The sequence below is a fragment of the Protomyctophum parallelum genome, assembly GCF_964188405.1.
Source record: "Protomyctophum parallelum genome assembly, chromosome: 12".
Lineage (NCBI taxonomy): Eukaryota > Metazoa > Chordata > Actinopteri > Myctophiformes > Myctophidae > Protomyctophum > Protomyctophum parallelum.
In genome coordinates this window covers 34,472,263-34,499,035 of record NC_139712.1, presented here as the reverse complement: position 1 = coordinate 34,499,035, position 26,773 = coordinate 34,472,263, and the positions used below count along the sequence as shown (strand labels likewise).

The window sequence follows — 26,773 nt, the reverse complement described above, 5'->3', positions numbered from 1 at the left end:
CGTGTGTGGGGAGGGGGGCATGAACATACAGTACTATAGGACAAAACCACTCCTCCTCAAACCCAGGGTCAAACCAACCATCATGGGCCCCGGTTCCATTTCCTTTCTATCCCTAGACCCTTGAGCCCTGGCAGCCACGGTGCCAAGTGTGTGATCATTGACTCAACCATGTTATGCAATGCATTACTAATGAATAACAATCCATTCCACTGGCACGTATAATATTGTGTGTGTGTGTGTGTGTGTGTGTGTGTGTGTGTGTATGTGAACATAAAGTAAAGTTTACAGGCACTACTCCTGTCAGAAGCAGACAAAACCAAAAAGTATTTAGCCATGTAATGAATTTAGTCTTGAACTAACAGAACAGTGTAGCTGGGGGGGTTGATCTGGTGATAGAATTGGAACCAGGGCACTGAAACCGCCTAAAGGGGATTATTTTATAAACACTTATACAACGCTAAATATTACATGTATGTAACTTGTTACACAGCAGCAATAGCAAGCAATGCTAGCACACAGAGCTAGCCCAATATTTGCATAAACGTAGCTCACACATATTCTCTATATACTTAAGTTACACAGAATAGCAGACACATGGCAGGTTACTTCTGGGATACAATTACTTCTAATTAAGTCATTTATCACGTGAAACATTTGATATAACATTGAGAGTATCACAATTAATTTAGTAGCATTATTGGCTGTGTGTGTGTGTGTGTGTGTGTGTGTGCGCATGCGTGCAGGCTGGGCGATATATGACGTCCATCTCGATTATTTCAAACTGTTGCCTCAATTACGATCAATGAACGATAGTTAAAAAAATATATATACACGTATTTATAGTGAAAAGTAAACACAACATCATGATGTGACACGTTGTAAGCTTGTAGATCAGCTATTGTCATTATTTGTACCCTACCATTGTGCAAAAGAAGTGTTTATATATCAGAATCCCCCCAAAAAACCTTGCTTCTTTCGACATATTCTCGGTTAATTTCCCAGCCCTAGTAGGTGGCGTGTGTATGTGCACGACTGTGCGTGCGTGTGTACTGTATGTGTGCGTGCGTGGTACCTCAAACATGCGTGCGGCCGTGCACCGGACCAGTGCAGAGGTATGGACCACACCATACCACAGCACGGTCAGCAACAACTCATGGTAGACTGGGTTCGCCCTGCCACACACAAACACACCAATATAGTTACATTGTTGAGGCAAATTAGACAAAAGGATAAGTGAGTTTCACAACACAGCTCAACTTCTTGGTTTTGACATACCTGCCAACATTAGACTGTGAAGAATAGATAATGTGAGTACTGGGTAGAGAATTGTGGGTATTTTCAGGAGAAATTCCAATTCAGAAACACAGCAGGAGTGAGGGTAATTTAACATTTCAGGAGTTTCCTGCTAAATTTAGGAGTGTTGGTAGGTGTGGGTTGTTGTCAAAGCACGATGGTAGCATATTTGAAAAATAAACCCAGAAATAAATAAATTTAGGAATGAAGAGAAACTTATCTAATCTGACATAATAATATTGTAATATGATGCAATCAGCGTAATTGTAATATAATCATGGATGGGCGATATGGACATTAAAATTGAATACCTTGATATCAATATTATGACAAAATATAGAAAGCAAGCATCCTGAAATCACAAGTGGACGTGGATTTCCACTGTCTGCGTGCGTGCGTGCGTGCATGCTTGTGCGTGCGTGTGCGCTTGTGCGTGCGTGTGCATGGTCTTACCCCAGCTCTACAAAGGAGGCCTTTAGGCTGTCCAGAGGAGCGTGGGACAGGGACAGCGTTGTCATCACGTCCTCCAAGAAACCCACCAGCAGCTTACGGTCCTCTTCCTGTGGGGAGCAGTCAAGTCACTACGTTTTAGAGCAGAACCCCCATAACTCTAACCCACCAGCAGCTTACTGTGGGGAGCAGTCAAGTCACTACGTTTTAGAGCAGAACCCCCATAACTCTAACCCACCAGCAGCTTACTGTGGGGAGCAGTCAAGTCACTACGTTTAAGAGCAGAACCCACATAACTCTAACCCACCAGCAGCTTACGGTCCTCTTCCTGTGGGGAGCAGTCAAGTCACTACGTTTTAGAGCAGAACCCCCATAACTCTGAGAGCGTTAGGGTCCTTTTGGGACCATTTGTACGCTCTCAGAGTTTACAGACCTATAAAAGGGTCATTAAGAACTCCCTCAAGCAATCAGTCACTACAGTGGGGCTTCTCACAACTTTATTTATTTAATAAAAAGAAAACTCTGACAGTGTAGATATGGACCAGCAAGAGGGTCTATTTTAACTATTTGTTATATGACAAAGTGTATAGGGCTTAAATGGTTGGTTACTTGGTTTATAGTTGTATTAGCAAGACACACAAATACACAAACTAAGATGTCACTTCAAAGAAAAATTTAAAAAATGTAAGCTGTATTTAATTTACCTGGTTATAACACGTCAGCACTCCAGTAGCGTAGATGGGCACGGTGGCCTTGAGAAGAATGCCATTTCCTGCTGTAGCGTCTGTACAAACACACATGTCAACTCATTGTTCAAAACTAGGGGTGCAACAGTTCATTGAGCTATTATAAAAATTATCAAAAATGTAAAAAAATCCCTATTTTGGATGTCATTGCATGTCAGGAGAAAACCTAAATATAGCTGATGTGCAAGCTCACAACTTATTGTGAGCTTTTATATCAGCTGATTACAGCAAAAAAAAAGGAAAAAAAAAGAAACAGTGGTTTATTGATTGATTGACAAATATATATTTTTAAAACAATGCTTTCATTTTTTTTTTAATAATATTTATTTTTATTATTTTGATTTGAGAATCGATACAATACTCAATGTACGGTACGGTTGCATCCAATTTCAAATTGGCCTCGACCCCGCATGTGTGAAGCGTGCAAAGTGTAACTGTCTCAACTTCTGACACAGATACACAATTACTGTAATTTATGATGGGAGTGTAAGGGGCCATGTGCGAGTGCCTTTTGAGTTGGCAGTCTGTCATGCATTCTATGGTGAAGACGTGCTGACCATCTCGCCTCATCGCTCTCGACACCCGGGGCTTTTTGGCGCAGCGCGCCCTGGCCGCCACGAGCTGGAATCACTTCAACTTTTGGGAGACAGACAAGTGCTGCTCTTTTGATCCTGGCTGTGTATGACAACCCGCTAATTTAGGACCAGATGTTGAATCGTTATCACAGGCAGCTATGAAAAGCCCTTTTTTAGCGTTGCTTCGGCTACGCTATTTGTGCTAATACCGCATATGTGACCAATCTTGACACACAGTAAGTCATTGGAGATGACAAGATGACTATGATAAAATGGCTCATTTGAACTCTGCCGAAGGCATTCAAAATATGTGTTCCGCTACCTAAATATTGACCAGAAGTAAGTCCTTGAGAACAGGTTTCTCAGGCCTAATTATGGTTTTTAACAATACAACAAGCCTAATACCTTATATTTCATATTGTGAGCTTGTAGAACTGTTCACAGTATTGCCAAGTCTAGTCATTATAAGCTACTTTGGACTTGTTTATCTATAAAGTTTCTTTAAAATATTGGTGGTGCTTGACATGGAAATGTATGAGAACCACTGCTCTAAAACAACATTGGACAATGATGTTTGACAGTCGAACTAGAGTTGCTTATTTTAGACTTATTTTCGGCTTTCTGACTTGATCTGGCCTGTTAACATTGTCATAGACCTGGTTGCTTGTTTCTCACTCACAGTCACGAAATGTGGCAACCCTGGTCAAAGCGTTGTGTTTGTTGTGGTTCCGTAGCAGGAGGGTGCAGCAGGCTGCTGACATCATGGATAACAGTATTTAGCGCAATTTTATGTCCCAGAACTTATGGATATGGGCTTATGGCTCCATCGCTACCCCTTTCTTTTCTAGTAAGTAGAACTTTAACAGGTTCTGTCCATCCGACGTGTCCACCCCTGGGGGTCAAAAAACCTTTCGTTTTTGGCTAGGTGGCCCAGCCTTCATCCAATCAGAATAGAGAGGGGCCTTCCGCCAATCATGATCGAGGGGGGGGCGGGCCTTGGTGTGCGTGCTGTTGGCCTGTCGCCCCCACTGCAGAGCGTGCATGTGCACATCTTGTTACCGGGGCAGACTGGGGGGTTTTCCAAATCACCCAAATCACTGAATGCTCCTTTAAGGTGTCTTACTGGTATACTAAACGGCTCCTTGGCTCAAAAGTTGAGCCAGTTGCACACAGTTTTCCAGAGCAGGCCACTACATTTATTTTGTATTATTATTATTTTTTTAATGAGGAAAAGTGTAGCGGGACAGGAAATTGAATGATGCAGAGAGGGATGATGACATGCAACACAGGAACGTGAATGACACACAAGGCAGGAATCAAACCGGGTGGATGTTGCCGATTATGTGGTTGACGCACTACCGGCTCACACTGTTAGAAAATAGATTTTGACAGATGCAGTACAGTATGTAAACAGCACGCACGCAAGTACTTACTTTCTTTAAAAGTTTTCAAAAGTACAAATGACAAATTATTTTTTAATGCATGCATTGCTGTATTGCTGTATCAAAAGTACAAAAGTACAAAAGAAAAAGAAAAAGAAAAAGGAAAAGGAAAAGGAAAAGGAAAAGGAAAAGGAAAAGGAAAAGGAAAAGGAAAAGGAAAAGGAAAAGGAAAAGGAAAAGGAAAAGGAAAAGGAAAAGGAAAAGGAAAAGGAAAAGGAAAAGGAAAAAGAAAAAGAAAATAAGCATAGCCTATAGGGTAGCAAGCTCACAAAAAATATATTTGAAAGAAATGTAGTGGAATGAAAGTCCACCAAGATTCCAAAAGAAACAATAGCACAGGCAGATACACCACAGATAAGACACCAGTTCAACCAGTCATATAACGCTGATGTGTACAGCGGTGCACCACACTGTGCAGTCTGTATCAATCTGTCTTGTACACCGCAGTGACAAAGTGGTTATTAACTGATTTGGGCTATTAACTCATTTTGATGAGGAATCCCTGGGCGCCCACTTTCAGAACCACTGGCTGAAAGACACATCAAGTCGTTATCGTGTAATGGAATAAGGACAGGATGGGTGCGCGGGGACAGGGACAGCTTTATGGTACATGGTGATGATCAGGACTCAGACTTGGCTGAGATGCAGCCCAGCACACATTTCATGAACAACCACACAGACCAAAAGCTAAATCACTTGGCAAAGAGTTGAGACCGAGCGCCTCTTATAAGTGTACAAAACATGCTGGGAATGAGAGGGGACAGGGGAACACCCATAACTGGCTCTAAATAGCTTGTTTACAACAACAGTGTGTGTGTGTGTGTGTGTGTGTGTGTGTGTGTGTGTGTGTGTGTGTGTGTGTGTGTGTGTGTGTGTGTGTGTGTGTCTGCGTGCGTGCGTGCACCACTTACCGACGTTCTCTTCGGAGAGCCTGAGAATCTCTTGGAACTGTGGTTTGACCTAAAACGGTGCAAAGAAGATGTCAAAGATTTCACACTGCAACCATCACTGTCGGTTATCATTATTGTCACCAGAGAGCTGTTGCCGTGTCCGCTACAAACTAAAGATGTTTTTTCTTTACTATCTTAGAGTGAGGTCAAAGAGTGTCGCCGTGGTGGAGACGGCGGTCCCTCGTAATCACGTTGACCCAGCTATGGGTTCCAGCGTGCCCTCAGCTCACTGACTGTCAGCGAGTTCCTTCTCTGTTGTTGTTTCTGTTCCTCTCAAATACAATGATACTCTGTTTGCACTTCTCATGTACAACGTGCTGACACTCTTTTGAAATTTAAAACTGGCTTATGGCCAGCCTAATTAACAGTGGATTGTGCATTCTGCCTGCACTATTCATATGTTTAATTCGTCATTTTAATGCCAATAGAAAAATCCTTGATATTCACATATCATTGTGCATCTCATTCTCACACGGCAATCCTATAGTATTAGACACTCAGTCCTGAAGGTGGCGGTAACGTCACCATTATGCTGATTTTGACCAAAGAGCGAATCTGGCGATGTCACTTCCGGTTTAAGGAACAATAACATCCGGTACTAGTCAAAGTCAAATGAAGCTCTAATCAAGCCCAAAATATCGCATTTTACGCAGCGATGCACAGCGTGTGCGTGATCGACCGTGCACGTGCGGATTTCGGCCGGTTTTAGGTAGATTACATCGGCCGTTAGCCAAACAAGCTAAAAGTTGCTACATTTTGTTATATTAAGCTCCCCGGCGATTACAGGGGATTAAACGATTACGTCAATTACGTCAATAGCCATAAGGGATTTATTGATTCATTACGTCAATTACGTCAATAGCCATAATGGATTTATTTTTTATTTTTTTATGATCAGTACTTTATTTTAGATTTTTTTACAAACACATAAAACAGAAAACCTACAATACAAACACAAGCAACAACAGCAGAGTACGTATTCATGGATAGACAATTAAGATAGATAAGAAAAACAAATAAAAGAAAAAAAAGGAAAAATCAAATTAAAATGTGAAAATAGTTTACATTATTTACACGACCAAACGCAGAATCATCAACCGTAACATAATGTGTAGTAATACAATAAACAATCAAGAGGGCATTGCCTGACCATGGATCACACCAAGGGACCTGCAACATGACTGAGGAACACGTCCCACTTCAGATCATATTTATCCAACTGATTATTCATCTTAAAGGATAACCTCTCCAAAGCAGCCACAATACCGAGCTGAACCATACATCATACAACCCCCATACATGTGCTGGGGGTAAAACATCAGACTTCCATTCCTTAACAATGATCTTCCTGCCCACCATTAATGCTGTTTGAATCCAGTGAGCTAGAGGTGCAGGGAGGTGTTTTAGTGGCGATGGATCACCCAGAATAAAGAGACCCGGTGTATAAGGAATATCCTGGTTTGTGATTTGCATTATATTCTCATGAATAGCACACCATAGCGTCTGTACCCTAGGGCACTCCCATAATACATGAATAAGTGTACCGAGGTCCTCATCACACCTCCAGCAAACCGGACTATCTCTGAGCTTAGCCTTGAACAATCTTCTCGGAGTCCAGTAGACTCTATTCATTATTTTAAATTGAACTAATCTGGTTCTAAGTTCACGGGACATCTTCTTTGAGTTCCGTAGAATCATCTTCCATTCACCGTCAGTAAAGAATTGATTTAAATCAACCTCCCAAACACTCTTTACGCTTGAGGGCTGACCTTGGTGTGCTATCATAATTGAATAATATGTTGACGCCTCATGCCCAGTTCCAAATATTGCTAACACCGTTTTCAAAAGGTCAAACTCTGTCGGCATATTGGGGTGAGCTCTTACATTTGTCAATAGTAAATGCCGAATTTGAAGATATTTCCAGAAGTGACTACGCGGAAGACCATATTGATCAGCAAGTTCTGTGAAACTTTTAAATGTATCTCCCTCATACAAATCTTTCAGAGCCAGAATACCTCTTTCTACCCATAGATTCCAAATGAATGGTCTTCTATCAATAAGGAGTTTGGGATTCAGCCAAATACTGGAAGATGGGTTAAGATATAAGTTAAATTTGAAAAAAGCGACATTCTCTTCCACACCCAACGTAAGTGGAGAAAAATAGGATGGTCACTAACAACCTCAGGTAGTTGAGCAGTGGTAAAATATACCAAAGGTAGGCTATCAGATAAGTGGTTCTCTATTTGAGACCACGGTGGGGCTCGTTCAGGAGGGAGAGACCAGTGAGCTAGATGTCTCAGGCTGAAAGCATAATGGTAGAGCAGAATATTTGGGATTCCCAGACCTCCCTGGTCCACCGGCCACTGCAGCTTCTTCAATCCAAGCCTAGGGCGTTTGTTATTCCATAAAAATGTATTACATAATTTATCAAATTGTTTGAAGTATTTCAGCGGGATATTAATTGGAAGGGCTTGTAAGAGATAATTAAATTTAGGAACAACATTCATCTTAAGGATATTAGCTTTTCCCCACAAAGATATATAAAGAGGGTTCCACCTCTCTATATCATTTTTAAACTTATCCAAAAGAGGAACCATATTCACATCAATGATGTCTTTAATAAGGGAGGGAAATATTATGCCCAAATAAGTAATACCCTTTGTAGGCCATTTAAATTTGTCACCTTGAAATAGCGTTTTAGGGCAGTAGGATGTCAGAGGTAGGGCTTCAGACTTCCCCCAATTCACCTTATATCCGGAAAGTTTGGAAAACGACTCTATGATGTAAAAAAGAACAGGTAAGGATCTCTTTGAGGCTGTGAAACGAAGACCAGGATATCATCAGCATACAGCATGAGTTTGTGGGCTGACCCACCTATTTGTATCTCTGGAAAACCTGGAGCATTACGAACAGCGGCTGCGAGTGGCTCGAGCGCCAGTGCAAAGAGCAAAGGGGAAAGTGGCCATAATGGATTTATTGATTAATTACGTCAATATCCATAAGGGGGTTAATTTCTAATCTCATGTACTACATACCTGTCCTGCTGCTGCTATGTGGACCTAACGAAGAGCTGCCATCTTTGTGTCTAACCTAATGCTCTTTGTGTCTAACCTCATGTAAATATACTCTACTAGCTGGATTATGCTGCGTATATACAGTACAGGTATATTAATCTTAATTTTTTTGCTTATCCTTCACATGTTGCTCTGTTATTTCTTTCTTTCTCTATTTGCTCCCCCTTCCCACCCGTCTTTTTCTTTTTTCTTCCTGAAAACAAGAAACTAAATAAATAATACCTACGTTGGATCCAATGAATCTATTTGATACATTATTAATTATGAATTATTATTATTGCAACCGTACTATGAAAACCTGCACCTCCTGTCCGTCAGTTAGTTAGTCACCCGAGGTATCCAATATGGTCACGCCTCATGACATCACACCTCCATATATGGTCACGCCTCGTGACATCACGGATCACGCCTCCATGGTCACGCCTCGTGACATGTCACGCCACCATATATGAAGATCACAAGACTGACATCATCAAACCCTGGATAGCCATACATGGAAAAGACTGGATCATCACCTTTAAATCTCCATATATGGAGCTGACCTGTTCTGACATTCCATAAAGGATCAGTTTTGAATGACAGAGACAATATGTAGTATGACCATTTGTATATCGTGTGTCCAGATGAGAGCTTTACCTTAGTGTTGGTGAAGATCTTGCCAAAGGTTCGACAGAGTCTCCAGAAGAAGCGCGAGAACTCGTGAACGCAGGTTGACGACGTCACGTTGATGCGACCCACTATTTCAATCAGCTGGGGGAGGCTGCATGGGGAGTGGGCACACACAATGTTAGCATAATGTACTGACGCACTGAATAGACAAAACAGGTTTAAGAACAGCTTCCAACCAAGCTTCTTTATTCCCGGAACCGCTTTTTCGGTTCCGGGAACTTCACGTCTTCTATACAATTACAATGCCGGTGGTTCTCAAACTTTTTTATTTAATAGCGGACCTGTTTGTGGACTATGTGAACTGTTTGTGGACTATGTGGTTTGAAGCGATAAAGCGTTGACACTCTTTGCACCTTAATGTCTAATATCATGTACAGAATACTGTACTTGCTGTTATGTTATGTTTTTTATTCAATAATTCTATCCCATGATTTTGCAGCCCGTTCTTTCACCCAGTGTCAATTATCCATGTAATCCTGGACGCTAGACTCTCTCTGCCAACCTGGGGGAGAGCAATAGACTGACCTCATGCTTCCTTCTATGCGTGACAAGTCCAAGACGCTTCTTTTCACCTGACAGAGGGGAGTTGGACGTAGCGCGTGGAAGGAACACGTTATTCCACCCAGTTCCTTGTACGCACCTTACTGTATGTCTAACCTAATGAACATACTGTACTGTACTGGATAGATGCTACGTGTATATATGTAGATATCTTTTGTTGATTTATTTCTTTGTTCTGGAAATAAGTACTTCGGTATTGAGTATTACATTTTGTGACGGCATTACAAAGTAAACTTTGTAAGAACTTGTAAGCATATCATACCTGTTTGGTGTCAGTATCAGATCTACAAGCTCAAAATGTGCCGATTGTTTCTGTGCGACAACGATATGATGGTGTAATGGTGTAATGTTTTTTTAACTAAAATCTTAGCTTCTGGGGGGTCCCCCATGCTACAAATATTTTGAGATGGAGTTCGGCGGCCAAAACACATAATTCTGCACCACTGATAGCTTTTTCAGAAAACATGATTGATGATTTAGAAGATATTTGAAGAATCTGTCTTATGGGTCATTAATGATGATGACTCACAGCTGGTTGACCACCCACAGCAGGCCCTCCCAGCCTGTGGTGCCCTCGTGTTCCAGCTGATGGTCGTACAGGAGGAGCAGGACGCTCAGCATCTCTCTGCTGCCCACGATGGTGGACACGTCCTGGAGAGGGGAGGCCGGCCGGGGGAACCGTGTCACTGCACACACACACACACACACACACACACACACACACACACACACACACACACACACACACACACACACACACACACACACACACACACACACACACACACACACACACACACACACACACACACACACACAGGACAACCCACTTACAATGCACCATTTAGGCATTTGGTCAGATGCCCTGATCCAGAGCGACTTGTTGTAATAAGCAAGGTAAACACATACGTCAAATGCAGAGAGACAGTGTTATAGTGCAGTGGTTCCCAAACTTCATAGCCTGTGACTCCAAAAGAGGAATTTTGTCTCCCCGGGAACCAAACCACTGAAAATAGCCGATCTACAAGCTTGTAAATATTATTTATAATTTTTTACGCTCTAATTAATGGATAAAAACAAAACAGAGAAGACATTTTGAAAAAAAAAAATTGAATTTGTTTTAAACTTTTTTCGGGGGAATTTGTTGAAAATCGTTAATCGACAAAAAATTATAAAGGGATTTTTACTAGCGCCCCATAAAAAGTGGTCCGTGACCGTCATATGGGTCCCAATTTATTGTTTGGGAAACAGTGGTGTAGTGGCTCAGTAAACTAGGATCGCCGCTAAACCAAGAACGTAGAATCTGACTTAACAATACGGTCCTCACAAGATAACTGGTTGTTTTATGGTTAGTTGTACGCTCGTGTTGCTTTTACATCTACTATTTTTCAGCTTTAAGGTAATTTCAGACAGGCATCGATTAACGCAGATGTTGATGCCTGGATCAACGACAGGCCTGCTCCAGGTCTGCTCATGATGGGCGAGACAATGGAAGTGTAAAAATAAAAAAAAGTAGACACAATACAGGTCTAGTTAGTCGCGGGCGTGTGCACAAAACCGTGCCGTCGCCCCTTGACTTCTCCGCACATACAAACAAAACACAGGTCTCATTGAAAATTAATTACTAGCCGCGTTAATCGCTGCTCATCTGAAATGACCTTTACAGTTAAATGTGCAAAAATGGCAAAAAGTTACACAAGTGGCATTCATAAAATCGCTGTCCTCATTTGAATGTCCTCACTGGTCTAATAATAATGTGTGAAGTGTGTCCCACCCTCTATAGTGGGCGTCTCTCCCTGCAGCTTGGCTGAGCTGGTGAAGGGGGCGTTCTGCAACACCACGGCGAACAGAGGCGGGATGAGAGACTGCAACGCCGACAGCAACATGTGCAGCTTGTGTTCATCCAGACCATGCTCACCCTGCTACATGGGGGGAGGGGGGGGGGGGGAGAGAGTTTATAAAGCAGGTCGATCATTGCGGTGTGCATTAGCCCAAAGCCCGAACCACACCGATGGTCGAGACTTCAAGGTTGAAAGGAGTTGCATGGCGACCCATTGGTGTGGTTTGGGCTTAACCCTAACTTAGTCTCACATAGCTTTAGCCAGACAACTATGCAAAAATGCAATGCAAAATAATAGGCGAGTGCGTTCCGGTGCGGTATGCAAAGGGAAAGAATGACTTCTGTCCGTGACAAATGACAATAACCAATGCTACAGTTTGAATTCTGTACACACACACACACACACACACACACACACACACACACACACACACACACACACACACACACACACACACACACACACACACATAGAGCAACGACTTCTCCTAATCGACTTGTGTTAATGTGTGTTAGTGAATGCCCTAACACACACACACACACACACACACACACATTTACCATGAGCAGTTTGTCTATGCGCGCCAGCAGTGCGGGGATGAGCACAGTGTGCAGGGTTCCCAGTTCTGTGGTCCAGGCTGCGAAGGCGGGTATGAACACCTGGTGGATGGCGCTGATCACCCGCTCCGACGGGTCTCCCAGAGACAGCAGCATCAGCTCGAAACCCTGCAGGACGCAGTGGACAGGTGCAACACTTAAAGATGGAGGGTCTACTTTTTCTGTTTTGTATGTGTCTATGGAGTTAACATTACTATTAGACTCAAATATTCTAGTGTGGTTAGAATATTGAAATATGTCATCCCTGCAAATTTTTGGTTTCTTCCTGAAATTTTGAGTCAAAAGGCCCAATCGAAATACACCAGATATAGTGACTTCACAATACCATCCCCTCCCCTAACCCCTCCCCCTTTATCATGCAACAACACCTGTGGATCACCGCCCACCTGAAAACCAGGTATACTTAAACTAATGGGTGTGGCCACATAAAAACAAATACAAAATAATTTTAACACTTTCTGCATGTAAAAAAACCTCGTAAACCTAATATAATCATAGTACCTGGTGATCATGTTTGAATCATTAATCAATCTTGTTTGGTAGGATAAATAATTCTGAGTCTTTGGGTAAATTTATTTGTTAGAACATCTGGCGGTCTCGCAGAGGGAGGAGCCTAAAGGATTGGCTATAGGGTGTTCAGTCTGGTTGGGTGACATGCCAACGCCTACTGGGGCGGCAGCGGCTCTGGTTGGGTGTCATGCCAACGCCTACTGGGGAGGCAGTGGCTCTGGTTGGGTGACATGCCAACGCCTACTGGGGCGGCAGCGGCTCTGGTTGGGTGACATGCCAACGCCTACTGGGGCGACAGTGGCTCTGGTTGGGTGTCATGCCAACGCCTACTGGGGAGGCAGTGGCTCTGGTTCGGTGACATGCCAACGCCTACTGGGGCGACAGTGGCTCTGGTTGGGTGACATGCCAACGCCTACTGGGGCGGCAGTGGCTCTGGTTGGGTGACATGCCAACGCCTACTGGGGCGGCAGCGGCTCTGGTTGGGTGACATGCCAACGCCTACTGGGGCGACAGTGGCTCTGGTTGGGTGTCATGCCAACGCCTACTGGGGAGGCAGTGGCTCTGGTTCGGTGACATGCCAACGCCTACTGGGGCGACAGTGGCTCTGGTTGGGTGACATGCCAACGCCTACTGGGGCGGCAGTGGCTCTGGTTGGGTGACATGCCAACGCCTACTGGGGCGACAGTGGCTCTGGTTGGGTGACATGCCAACGCCTACTGGGGCGGCAGCGGCTCTGGTTGGGTGACATGCCAACGCCTACTGGGGCGGCAGCGGCTCTGGTTGGGTGTCATGCCAACGCCTACTGGGGCGGCAGTGGCTCTGGTTGGGTGACATGCCAACGCCTACTGGGGCGACAGTGGCTCTGGTTCGGTGACATGCCAACGCCTACTGGGGCGGCAGCGGCTCTGGTTGGGTGACATGCCAAGTTGCCAACGCCTACTGGGGCGGCAGTGGCTCTGGTTGGGTGACATGCCAACGCCTACTGGGGCGACAGTGGCTCTGGTTCAGTGACATGCCAACGCCTACTGGGGCGGCAGCGGCTCTGGTTGGGTGACATGCCAATGCCTACTGGGGCGGCAGCGGCTCTGGTTGGGTGACATGCCAACGCCTACTGGGGCGGCAGTGGCTCTGGTTGGGTGACATGCCAACGCCTACTGGGGCGGCAGCGGCTCTGGTTGGGTGTCATGCCAACGCCTACTGGGGCGACAGTGGCTCTGGTTCGGTGACATGCCAACGCCTACTGGGGCGACAGTGGCTCTGGTTCGGTGACATGCCAACGCCTACTGGGGCGACAGTGGCTCTGGTTCGGTGACATGCCAAGTTGCCAACGCCTACTGGGGCGGCAGTGGCTCTGGTTCGGTGACATGCCAATGCCTACTGGGGCGACAGCGGCTCTGGTTGGGTGTCATGCCAACGCCTACTGGGGCGACAGTGGCTCTGGTTCGGTGACATGCCAACGCCTACTCGGGCGGCAGCGGCTCAGGGTTAGAGCGGCCGCTTGGGAACCGGAAGGTTCCTAGTTCGAACCCGGGCTCCCCCAGAGTTAGTGCCCAAGTCACTGAACCCCTAATTGCTCCCGATGAACAGGTTGGTGCCTGACATGGTTTCCTCTGCCATCATCAGTGTATGAATGTGTGTGAAATTAATGGGTGATTGTAATGCACAACAATCTATGTGAAGCGACTTGGATAATGTGCTATAAAATGCACCATTTACCCATTTTACTGTACCTACAACTGCCATTGACATTGACGTTTTGAAGCAGCGTTTTGACTGTTGTGCAGCAGTTAAACAGAGATGGGTGTATGCCTCACACTGACCCATCCACACACAATCACACATGCAAATCACCATTATTACACTGCAGTACTTGTACTGTACTTGTACTAAATCTCACGACTGTAAAAATGTTGTCAGGCAGGCCAAGTCCTAATCTGTGCTTTGTGAAACAGCATGAGAAAACATGTGAAACATGTGAAACAGTGTGGGAGCTCCCCCACACACTAGCGCTGCTGCTGTGTTTCATCAACAATTAGCACAATATGTACAATTATGATGTTCTGGTAGCCACAGCTAACCATGTGTCTCTTCTTATTTTGGTACAATTTTACATTTTGGAATGAAAAATCTGCTTCTAACCAAAGACAGGGGTTGGGGGGGATAGCTTCTGGCTAGAAACCATATGCAATGCCATGTGTCTCAGCCAGGCATCTGTGACGTGTAACAATGTATTTTGTATTGTCCCTGCCAATAAGCAAAATACATAAATAACAACTGCAGGGGCAATGCAACCTGCATGCCAGTCACAAACACTTGAGTTCAGTGCGGACAATGCCAGGTGCAGCTGGGATAGACCAACAAACAAATCATGCAACTCCTCTAGCGCATGCGCACTATCAATTTCTCACATTCTGAAACACATGGGGGATATTTGGTCGTCATGAAGGCCAATGCATGCTCCTATATGGACGTTATCAGTAACTATGTGAAGGAGCAGTCACGCTCCCCACGGACCTGGGTGTATTTGTCAGGGTCGTCGATGTAGCCCATGATGATGCCCAGACTCTTGACCACCGCCTCTCTGACCATGTCAGCCTTGTCCTCCGTCAGCATCTGTTGCAACATGGACAACACCAAGCTACTGCGGATCTCCTTCTGCAGAGCGAGAGACAGAGAGACAGAGAGAGAGAGAGAGAGAGAGAGAGAGAGAGAGAGAGAGAGAAAGAGAGAGAGAGAGAGAGAGAGAGATAAAGACACAGGCAGTCAGATAGTGAGACATGTAGAGAGAGAGAGACATGACGTGTAGATAAAGAGACAGAGAACCAGAGCGAAGAGACAAAACAGGGAGAAAGCGAGACCATTGTTATCCCCAAGAATTAATATCACGATTCTCTCACACAATTCTTATTCTTATTAGTAGTAGTAGTAGTGCTGTATGCTTATCTAATGTACTTTAAGTACAGTCCTTTCAATACAGCACTACAGTACAATACGACACTTTGAGGCTTGAGCCTTGAGCCTGATTTAAATGTTGTTGTATGACGGTGTTGCTCGCCAAAAATAGCAGATATACAAGCTCACAGTCACAATGCACTCTTGACTGTCGTTCAACATCGAGTGCACAGAGCAGGCAATGCAACAGTAGTTGTGAGAAGGCATATATTACCGTAGCTCTTGTCTAGCATGTTCATCACAATCCTCACTAGCTACTACTACTAGTGACCGTGATTCTCTTTTTCGATTGATCGTGCAGTGCAACCCCATTTTGAATATAAAAATGTACACAGTAAAGATCATACAGGCAGGTACGGTGCTAAGGCTCCACAAGACTCTGCCACCAACAACCTCCTCTCTGGGTACTTGTGGTTGATCTGAAACACAGAGAGACACAGAAACAGATGAACGGTCAGACGTGAGAGGAGAGGCTCAATGTCAAGTCTAGTCACATTTTATAATAGCGCAATATCACAAAACATGTCCCAAAGGGCTGTACATAAGAAAACAAGCAATAATAAAACTAGTGGGCGCCCGCTGGCCAAGTGGTCCAGGCGCATGCCACATATAGGCTCTGGCCTGACAGTGTCGTGTGTTCGAGTCCCCTTCATGACGACCTTTGCTGCATGTCTCTCCCCTTCTCTCCCTCCCACTTTCCTGTCCATCTTCACTAATAACCATCAATAAAGGCAAAAGCCAAAAACAAATCTTTAAAAAATATATATAATAAAACTAGTTACTGTAATGCACATGCGTACTAAACCCACACACGATAACAATGTAGTTAATTTAAGATAAAAGGAAAAGATCAAACATTGAGCTGGATCACTGTAATGTAGTGCTTGGTACAGACTAGGTGGTGGGGGGGGGCCTGGAATAACATATTTTAAGATAGGGGTTCGCAGCCAAATACAGCTAATTCCGTGGGTCTTTGATATGGAAAAGGTTGAGAACCACTGACATAGAAACATACGGTAGGATTTTCAGAAAACTGTTAAAATTTAGACGACATTTCTTTTTCTGAATCTGCCTCAGTCCTAAATGGGTTAATATAAGTGTTTAAGAGTCAAATCACAGGTACATATAGGGGGCCAGTATAGACATATATGATGAGCACAGTCAGGGGTGAGATTATATAAGGTTATAGAAGGTCAGACAAGGAGAAGACAACAACAGCTTGGTGTCGTAAACACCATGCCAGTCGACCCTGTCTGTGGCAAACCACAATTTGTCTTCCTGGCCACAGATTCACAGACTCCTGACCATGGACACAGCTGCTGTTGCTACACCAGCTGATTTGGAGGTCAGGGACAGTAGAAGAAATGAGGCGCTCTTTCCCTTTTTTGACTCTATTTGAGTCTGTTTTTCTTTTGTTTTTAATTTACGTCTCCACGTCTGGAGTCTCCACTCACACAAATCTCCTGTTTCTGAACTTTTGGGGGCGCTTGTGCGAGGAGAGGAACTGTAGTCATAATATTTGGTGTTACAGTAACTGGTACAGTAACAGTGTGGAAAATAAAATATCTACACAGCAGGCACGGTACCATTTTGAAAAGATTTATTTCCATAGTGACGTATTGAGCAGCAGGGCTCTTCCTCAAGAAGAAATGGACAAAAGGGTGAAATAATCTGGCACACTGTGGCAGTGTGGACAGGGCTTCAAGACCATCGTGGCCTTAGGGCATATCATTTTATCGTAATGGCCATGGACTTCATGGCCTCCATTAAACACAGTACTGTACCTGTTCCCAGCACTGTGGCAGCAGCTCAGCCTCCACCCGGGTGGGACCCACATGCCTGGCAAACGCCACGCAACCCGTCAAGATCATCTGTCTGTGGACGTGAATACATGCATAATAAGAGACACTCTTATTGAGAGTGACAAAGTGCAACATCAAAGTAAACTGTGTGATAACACATGGCAGGGTAAATGGTCTTAAGTAGAGGGCAAGGAAAAGCAATGTGCTGCTACTGGGTAACTAGGTGTTAACGTACAGTATGCATTGACTATTATGTTATTAGTAAGGTCCTTTATGGAATGTATTGTGTCCATGAATTATGTTTCCACATTTGGGAAGAGTGTCACTTGCACTTACAGAGAACAGGCAGAAAGCAAAGTGGCCCCTAACAACACACTCTCACACTCATTTCTCTTTATGTCCACATTTGCATGAAAAATATTGCATTATTTGTGTATTGTAAAGGGCACAGTACTATATTCAGAGCAGCTAAATTAACAATGAGGTTGTTCCTGTGTGTATCTCTGTGTTGTGAGTACTGTATCCGTGTACTGTGCTAGTGTGTCTGTCGTTACAGAAATATTGAGCTGTCGGCAGAATTACTTATTAGTACAATAATGATTTTAGGTGTGAATGGACATTCTTGATAAATGTTGTCTCGTGAGCACACACACACACACACACACACACACACACACACACACACACACACACACACACACACACACACACACACACACACACACACACACACACACACACACACACACACACACACACACACACACACACACACACACACACACACACACACACACACACACACACACCTCTGCTCATCGTCTGGTCTCTTAATGAGGTTGAACAGTATGTGTAGTAGCTGGTCTCTCTCTTTAGGCTCTGGATGAAGACAGGCCGTGCACAGGATGAGGGGAATCAACTCCTACAGACACAGAAAGAGACAGACAGACAGACGGAGATAGAGAGAGTGCAACACAAAAGGCACCAGGTTGGATTAATGTGTATTAGCAGAATGTTACAGTCACAACAAGGAGAGGGTGGTCAGTACTAGAGGTCATAGGTCAAGCAGGCCCTTCGCATCTATGGAGTAAAATGGGAGAGAGGCGATCACAGGCGTTTTTTAAAACAATAGAGGGACAAGTGCTAGAGCAGTGGTTCTCAAAGTGGGGTCTAGGGACACACATGGTTCCTAGAGGGGTTTCCAAAGGGACCCTTAAGGCAAATAATACATGCTCCTTCCGACGTCTGAAAACCTTCCCCTTCGGACGGGCTTTCCGAACTATAGTTCGGGAGAGTCAGGACATCTGGGGATGCACGGGGTTCTGAGAGAAGGTCCATCAGAAGTTCTGAATGACATCAAATTGTTGTTATATCGCCTCCCTTTTCCGAAGAAAAGTTCTGATGTCGGAAGGAGAATGGACCTCGCTGTACCGGTCTGTAACTCTGAGAGCATTCAAAGGGAACCTAAATGGAGCAGTGAGGGTTCATATGTAATGGATGCTCTCAGAGTTAAGGCCAGGGGGACCTTGGAATGTAACATGTTTGACAACCACTGTGCTAAACAAGTGTGACACGAAAGGGGGTATAAGTCCACACACAGGGGGCGCTAATAATCAGAACATCAACAGAGGAGACGTGCAAGATGCTTCACGGGTACCGTGTTGATGCTAGACCTCACTCAGGCTGGCTAAATCACTATCACTTCTTAAAACATAGCTCTAGCAAAAGGCTAAAGGTCTTTTTATAGACCTTTTAATCGTTTTAATATAGGGTTATGTATTCGTTCCGTTTGATTAATTTGTTTTCATGTATAGGCTAAAATCACTTTATTTAGATAAGAGCTCCATTCATTAAAATGATTAATTATTATTAATAAAACAGTCCCACAAGTACACCTAGATATGGAGAACGTCATAGGCATCCATTCGGTATTTGGGACGCACACACACACACACACACACACACACACACACACACACACACACACACACACACACACACACACACACACACACACACACACACACACACACACACACACACACACACACACACACACACACACACACACACACACACACACACAATCCACCAGTTACCCAGCTAAAACCCTCTAGTCAAGAGTTCAGCTACAGTTCACAGAGAGAGAGGAGGGGGAGGGGTTCAGCAGATACAGGGGCCAAACTGTGGTCAGACCCACATTCCCCGCCCCACACACCCAAATTAGAGAGCACACATCGAGTTAAAAATATCATATATTTTTCAAACAAACCTTGGCTTTCTTTTTTCAGGGGAAGATATAATATCACCCTTCCAAGCACTGGCAAGAGCAACCTAACCCCAATGGCAGAACAGTACGGCCAGAGAGCGACAGACAAGACAGACACACACGCGTTCGGTCATAAAGATAGGACGTGATGATGAGCCACTGGCTCGCGGCCCTTTTGTTACAGCAGGTCTGTCTTTAAGCCTATGGCATGATGCGGCCATCAATTTAAAAAAAAGGCACTAAAGATTTAATGGCAGAGGTGTCATGCTAAGTGGTTCCTAGCACGCTTCAGCACAGGGCGAAATCGGTCCCCGCCAGCGAACTCGCCACCGCATGCCTGCGTGTAAAGTATCCCAATTCAACTTAATCGTACACGTCGCCTTCAATCACCGACTGTCTGGGAACCTCGGGAAGAACCTCACGGCCCGCACTACAAGGCCCGAACATTACAAGGCCCGAGCTCCGGAGAGAGACTCGCCGGGTAGCGACCCGGTTAAGTAAATAAATAAATTTGATCACAGGACACACACACACTGACAGACAGAGGCTTCGTACACACATAAAGAACAACTGTGCTGTGCTCTGCCTGTGTTTCAAGGCCGCCCCAATGATTTTCCAATGGAATGAACAAACACTTGTGTTTGATTTCCCCCCTCCCCCATCACACACAACTGTTTGGTCAAACCACGTGACTTCGATTGGAAAAGCATTGAGGCCATAAAACACGGAGAGCACAGAGCATGTTCGTCTGATATGTGTGTACGAAGCCAGACACACACACACACACACACACACACACACACACACACACACACACACAGTTAAAAAAAACTACACTGGCTGCCCCGGTCGTCCCAGATCTATTCCTGTGCAAGCTCTCCTGTGTTGCTGATGCGAGGAGTCCTTCAGAGGGCTGGCGATGCGTCAACATTGTGGCCAGGTGGAGTGGACAGGCTGACGCCAGGGCCTAAAGGCCAGCGGGGTGGGGGTGGAGCTCACTCCAAACTCTGAGAGAGTGGAGAAATGGAACCAAATGGACACATAATGGTCCATTTGTAAAACTCAAGAGTTATGGGGGTCTGTGGTCTAATGCATACCAAACTGAGGGGTCGTGGAAATCAAAACGTTTGAGGACCACTGCCCCAATACCAATCATAGTGTAACCACTAGCCACACATGCACACGCACTCACAATGCTCACACATCTTTTTTTGGAGCTTCAGCTATTAGTCTATTAGTCTTACAAACATTACATTCCCATTGACAATGAATGGAGAATGTATCTCATAATGTGGACGAGCAAATAGACATGTTACGTCATGATAATGTACGATGATAAGAGCGCCCCTCCCTTCACACGGGTGTGATTTTTCATTTCAGACTACCGGTAAATAAAAGCTATTTTACTTTCACGTACCTGTATATTCTATGAATCTATAGTATGGAGCGAGGTTGAGGTAAGACATTACCAATATCTGCATATATTATACAGATTTACATGCAGATCAAATCAGTGACCCGCCCATCAGTCACAGCTGACAGTACACTTGGTTGTGTGGTAAATGGTAAATGGTGCATTTATATAGCGCCTTTATCCAAAGCTCTTTGTGCATTACATTCACCCATTCACACACACACACACATTCACACACCAATGCCGGCGGAAACCATGCGAGGCACCAACGTGCACATCGGGGAGCAATTAGAGGTTTAGAGTCTTGCTCAAGGACACTTCGACCCCAACTCTGGGGGAGCCCGGGTTCAAACCGGGGACCTTGCGGTCCACTCATCCCCTGAGCCACGTGCCAAAAGCAGCTGAAACGGAATGCTCACAACGAGTACATCAGCTGCTGTCGTGGTGTACGACACTAGCATGCAAGGAAGCATACATACAGGACTTCAGTGTCCATGTTCAGAGGTTACAGTACATTGTTGTTGAATGGCCGTTTCTTTTTCATGTCCCAAGGGCTTGTTTTGGCTCAGTACAACTAGAAACACTTACATGAGGTATTATTATGTACTCCAAAAGGACACTACCTAACAGCAGAGAAGCTTGAAGACAAACATCCAAATGTTTAGGGGGGGAAAAGAAAGCAATTCTTTGCCTATACAAGCAAAGTAAAACAAACGTATAGGGTTTGGGTCATGCTTGCACGCAGCACTGCAGGCTGTATAACCACAGCACTCTGCTCATAAATGTACAGTAGGTTATTCTGAATTATATATAATTCCCTGCTTATGCATGGTCGTTTTTTACATTTCATTCTCCTATTCCTCAGGATCATGTCTCAAAATAGCAGATCTACAAGCTTAACCCAGTTTGGGCGGGAACCCCTTTTGGTGTTAGCATTAAGTTATGATTTAGCTATTGAAAAATAGCAGATCTACAAGCTCATAGCGCGCTACGAGCTTGTAGGTCTGCTATTTTTGAAAAATCGAAGAACGACTGACATAGAAACATAGCTTTTTCAGAAAACCGTCAGGATGTAGAAGACATTTTTTGAATCTGATCTCAGGTGAAAAGTGTGGCATTGAAACTTCTGTACTGCAGACGGCAAGGCTCTTCAGCGGCTGGTTGCTGAAGTCTGCGCAGAAAATCACTGCAAGCAGCTTACTGTACCTGCAGGAGCAGGATAAAAAGGCCACTGACATCATTAACATAAAGGGCAGCACCCACCCTGGACTGTTTGTCTTTGGGCAGGAGGCCGTGTACTCTATGTACTCTACTACACTGTGCTGCACTGTGGTGGTCAGAGCGGAAGAACACCGTGGGACTGGGAGACCTTGACTAAGTACATTTACTTAAAGGTATATTCAGTGATTTCACTTAATTCAAATATCACTTATTTTTTTGTTTTGTTGTGATAATCCTCCCTACTATAGAGTGTGCTGGCCATATAAGGAGTTCCTCCCTGTCCCCAGTTAACCCCTGGGGGTCAAAAAACCTTAGGTTTCGTTTTTGACTCTCTATCCTGATTGGACGAAAGGCTGGGTCCCACAGCCAAAAACGAAACCTAAGGTTTTTTGAGTGAAATCACTGAATATACCTTTAACCCAGATCTGAGATCAGATTCTAAATGACAGTTTTCTGAAAAAGCTATGTTTCTATGTCAGTCGTTCTTCGATTTATCAAAAATAGCAGACCTACAAGTAGGTCTATTCAATAGCTAAAGCATAACATAATGCTAACACCAAAAAGGGTTCCCGCCCAAAATGGGTTAAGTATTGTACTATTACTGTACTATTACAGGGGAGAACCACCCATTTTCAACAGTCAACTTATGTCATGTTACTATTGATGAGCCCCACCTTCTGTTTAGCTGAGAAAGGTAGTTTTGGGAATTTGGGGTCACGTGACCAGTGACGTCGGCAAGATGTATTTTTTGAGTGGTGCAACCACTCCTACAACCAGCAATGTCCGTGTACCTACCTGTTTGTATCAGTGGTCATGAGCACGAGTGGTGTGCGCATGCGTGAAATTGGAACACGGGGTAATGCTGCGTGCGTGCATTTATTAATACCAGTAGGGGGTGCCAGAAACAGAGAGGGGTAGTGCTGTGAGAGAGAGAGAGAGAGAGAGAGAGAGAGAGAGAGAGAGAGAGAGAGAGAGAGGTTGCACCACTCGGTTCACACAGGTGTGATTTTTTCAATAGGACCAGCATAAACAGTGACTTGAAATAGAAGGTATTTTAGAGCATTTTCAGCCAATCCGGTTGTAGTATGTTCAAGACCTATGTCTTATGAGCCGGAATATATATCCATACCCCATTAACACAATCAGTGCCGGGATTTTCTTCAAAATAAAGGCGCTAGAGTGCAAGAAGATATGGGAGATTTTACTCCCATGTTCCTGGAGGTCTGGAGGTTCCCGGGGACCCCCACACGGTAACTGTCATTTCTCAAAGGTTTTTTTCCAAATATAATCAAAGTACAGAGCACAGTACATTACATAAAATACAGTACAGAGAACAGTACAGTAACTATAACAATAAATGTATAGTTCAGTACAGTTCACACATGTGTGATTTTTTAACACTTCTATTGTTTTTTGTTCACAATGTAGGCATTTAGTAGACGCTCTAAATACAGAGCTAGGATCATAGGTACAGGAACATATCATCAGTCTAAAGTCTAAACAGTACAATATCAAAACATAAATAAGCAGGTCTCCAAATGAGCTAGTTTGGCTAGTCTAAATAACATGCTATCTAAATTACATTTTATCCTTTGCAAGGTCATCAAGGCTAGGGTAAGTGCTATGGTAACGGCCTAAGGTAGAGTCTGAAGAGGTGAGTCTTCAGATTATGGTTGAAGATTGGGAGTCATCTGCTCATACTATATATATATATTTTTATGCTGTTAGTGGGCATGTGCAAATGCTTATATTGGCACTATAGATTTAGTTATGCTTAGAATTTGATTTAGTGTATATGTTGTATTTCATGACCGGGACCAGAGTAACTCATTTTGTTCCCACGTATTCGGTATAAAATTATGATAAAACTCCCTTGAACGTTGAGCTTGTAGAGACACTATTTCTGGTACACGGAACCAGCACGTGACTTCTATACATCAGGAACCAGCACGTGACCTCCATACATCAGGAACCAGCACGTGACCTCCATACATCAGGAACCAGCACGTGACCTCCATACATCAGGAACCAGCACGTGAGCTCCATACATCAGGAACCAGCACGTGACCTCCATACATCAGGAACCAGCACGTGACCTCCATACATCAGGAACCAGCACGTGACCTCCATACATCAGGAACCAGCACGTGACCTCCATACATCAGGAACCAGCACGTGACTTCCATACATCAGGAACCAGCACGTGACCTCCATACATCAGGAACCAGCACGTGACTTCCATACATCAGGAACCAGCACGTGACTTCCATACATCAGGAACCAGCACGTGAGCTCCATACATCAGGAACCAGCACGTGACTTCCATACATCAGGAACCAGCACGTGACCTCCATACATCAGGAACCAGCACGTGACCTCCATACATCAGGAACCAGCACGTGACCTCCATACATCAGGAACCAGCACGTGACCTCCATACATCAGGAACCAGCACGTGACCTCCATACATCAGGAACCAGCACGTGACCTCCATACATCAGGAACCAGCACGTGACCTCCATACTGTACATCAGGAACCAGCACGTGACCTCCATACATCAGGAACCAGCACGTGACTTCCATACATCAGGAACCAGCACGTGACCTCCATACATCAGGAACCAGCACGTGACTTCCATACATCAGGAACCAGCACGTGACTTCCATACATCAGGAACCAGCACGTGACCTCCATACATCAGGAACCAGCACGTGACCTCCATACATCAGGAACCAGCACGTGACCTCCATACATCAGGAACCAGCACGTGACCTCCATACATCAGGAACCAGCACGTGACCTCCATACATCAGGAACCAGCACGTGACCTCCATACATCAGGAACCAGCACATGACTTCCATACATCAGGAACCAGCATGTGACTTCCATACATCAGGAACCAGCACGTGACCTCCATACATCAGGAACCAGCACGTGACCTCCATACATCAGGAACCAGCACGTGACCTCCATACATCAGGAACCAGCACGTGACTTCCATACATCAGGAACCAGCACGTGACCTCCATACATCAGGCTTTCCTCTCAAGTCATCTCAATTTCAGTCACACTCCAGGAAGTCATTTCAACAAGTATACCAGCAGTAGAGGATTCCCAGAATTCATAATCTTATCCACTGATAACAGCCATGGATAAAAATGTTATTTGTCCAGTGTGTTATCGGTTGGCTGTCACCGTTACACTGGAAAAGGGAAGTGGATCATGGACGGTCATATTTACTCTAGGAAGAAACCTAAACCATCACGGTAGTCTTTATGTCTTTATGTCACGGTAGTCTTTAGTCAGTGGAACTGCACTGTTTTGATCTACAAAGTCTTGCTTAAGAAATTGCCCGATTTATATTAAGAGCTTATGAACAGTTAAGAGTTTGAAATCACCGTACACGTTCAAAAGATTACTTGGTTTTAAACATCCAACTGTTAAATCTGATGTGGGTAAGATCGCCATTCTTTTTAGAATATGATAAAAAAACATTCACTCGCTTTAAACATCTGGTCAATAATACTTAGAAATGACAAAAGATAAACATTACAGATTGTACAGACAGATTTATGTGTTTAATATTGTGTTGCACCTTGACATCTCTAACTCTCTAAGATGGAGATATAGAATCTCTAAATTCTCGACACACACAAACAAAACCAAAAAGGTCTTGGGAAGAATGCACGCATCTCCTAGGTACCACACACACAAGTTGCACATGTCCTGAATGAAACAAATTGCTTCCATGAACTCTAAAAAAAGGTCTCTCAAAGATTTTAAGCAACAGTAGGCTAGGTAAATCTATCTATAATGAATACATGTCATGCCAAGAAAGAGAAAAGAATGTTAAAATAGGGATAATATACTGTGTACCGTCTATTATCTAATGATTAGCAGGCTGTTATGAGAGCCAGGTGGCAAGCAGACATTTAGTGCTTTACTGGGCTGTTGGTCTTTCAAGTCAAACTGCCTTTGTTCTTAAGGTCGTGCCACATTCACAAAGCTCGAGTTGAACCTGGTTGCCTGCCAGAGTTGTGGACCAAGAAATAGCCGATCTACAAGCTCATAACATGCCACAGGGTGGCCCGTTGTGAGCTTGTAGATTGGCTATTTTCGGTGGGCAAAAAAATAAATCCTAAGTTGCGCCTCCAACCTTGGTTTGGTTAGCCTATTTGTGTGTGTGCGCGTATGTATGTGTGTGAGTGTGAGTGTGAGTGTGAGTGTGAGTGTGTGTGTGTGTGTGTGTGCATGCGTGCGTCCCGCATGGCTGATGTGTGTAACGGACACAGTACAAAGGCCTCGCCACTCAGCGGGACCGCCGGTATCTCAGTATCCTTTCTTTTTTCTTTTTGTTTACACTTCAGTTTGTTTTTCCTAGATTT

At 44.4% G+C, this 26,773-nt stretch overlaps 1 protein-coding gene across 7 annotated transcripts in view; it reads right to left on the bottom strand.

The window, feature by feature from the left end:
- The window catches only part of relch (RAB11 binding and LisH domain, coiled-coil and HEAT repeat containing), a 75,091-nt gene that overhangs the window by 22,129 nt on the left and 26,189 nt on the right, over window positions 1-26,773 (bottom strand). For all 7 annotated transcript variants that reach the window (XM_083778757.1, XM_083778758.1, XM_083778761.1 and 4 more), the window contains 12 exons: window positions 18,292-18,404; window positions 17,465-17,555; window positions 16,028-16,099; window positions 15,243-15,383; window positions 12,162-12,326; window positions 11,535-11,682; window positions 10,290-10,446; window positions 9,167-9,290; window positions 5,418-5,466; window positions 2,448-2,527; window positions 1,747-1,853; window positions 1,073-1,172 (listed from right to left, as the gene is read on the bottom strand). In XM_083778757.1, coding sequence (XP_083634883.1) covers window positions 1,073-1,172; window positions 1,747-1,853; window positions 2,448-2,527; window positions 5,418-5,466; window positions 9,167-9,290; window positions 10,290-10,446; window positions 11,535-11,682; window positions 12,162-12,326; window positions 15,243-15,383; window positions 16,028-16,099; window positions 17,465-17,555; window positions 18,292-18,404 — 1,347 coding nt within the window. The remainder of the gene's footprint in view (window positions 1-1,072; window positions 1,173-1,746; window positions 1,854-2,447; window positions 2,528-5,417; window positions 5,467-9,166; window positions 9,291-10,289; window positions 10,447-11,534; window positions 11,683-12,161; window positions 12,327-15,242; window positions 15,384-16,027; window positions 16,100-17,464; window positions 17,556-18,291; window positions 18,405-26,773) is intronic.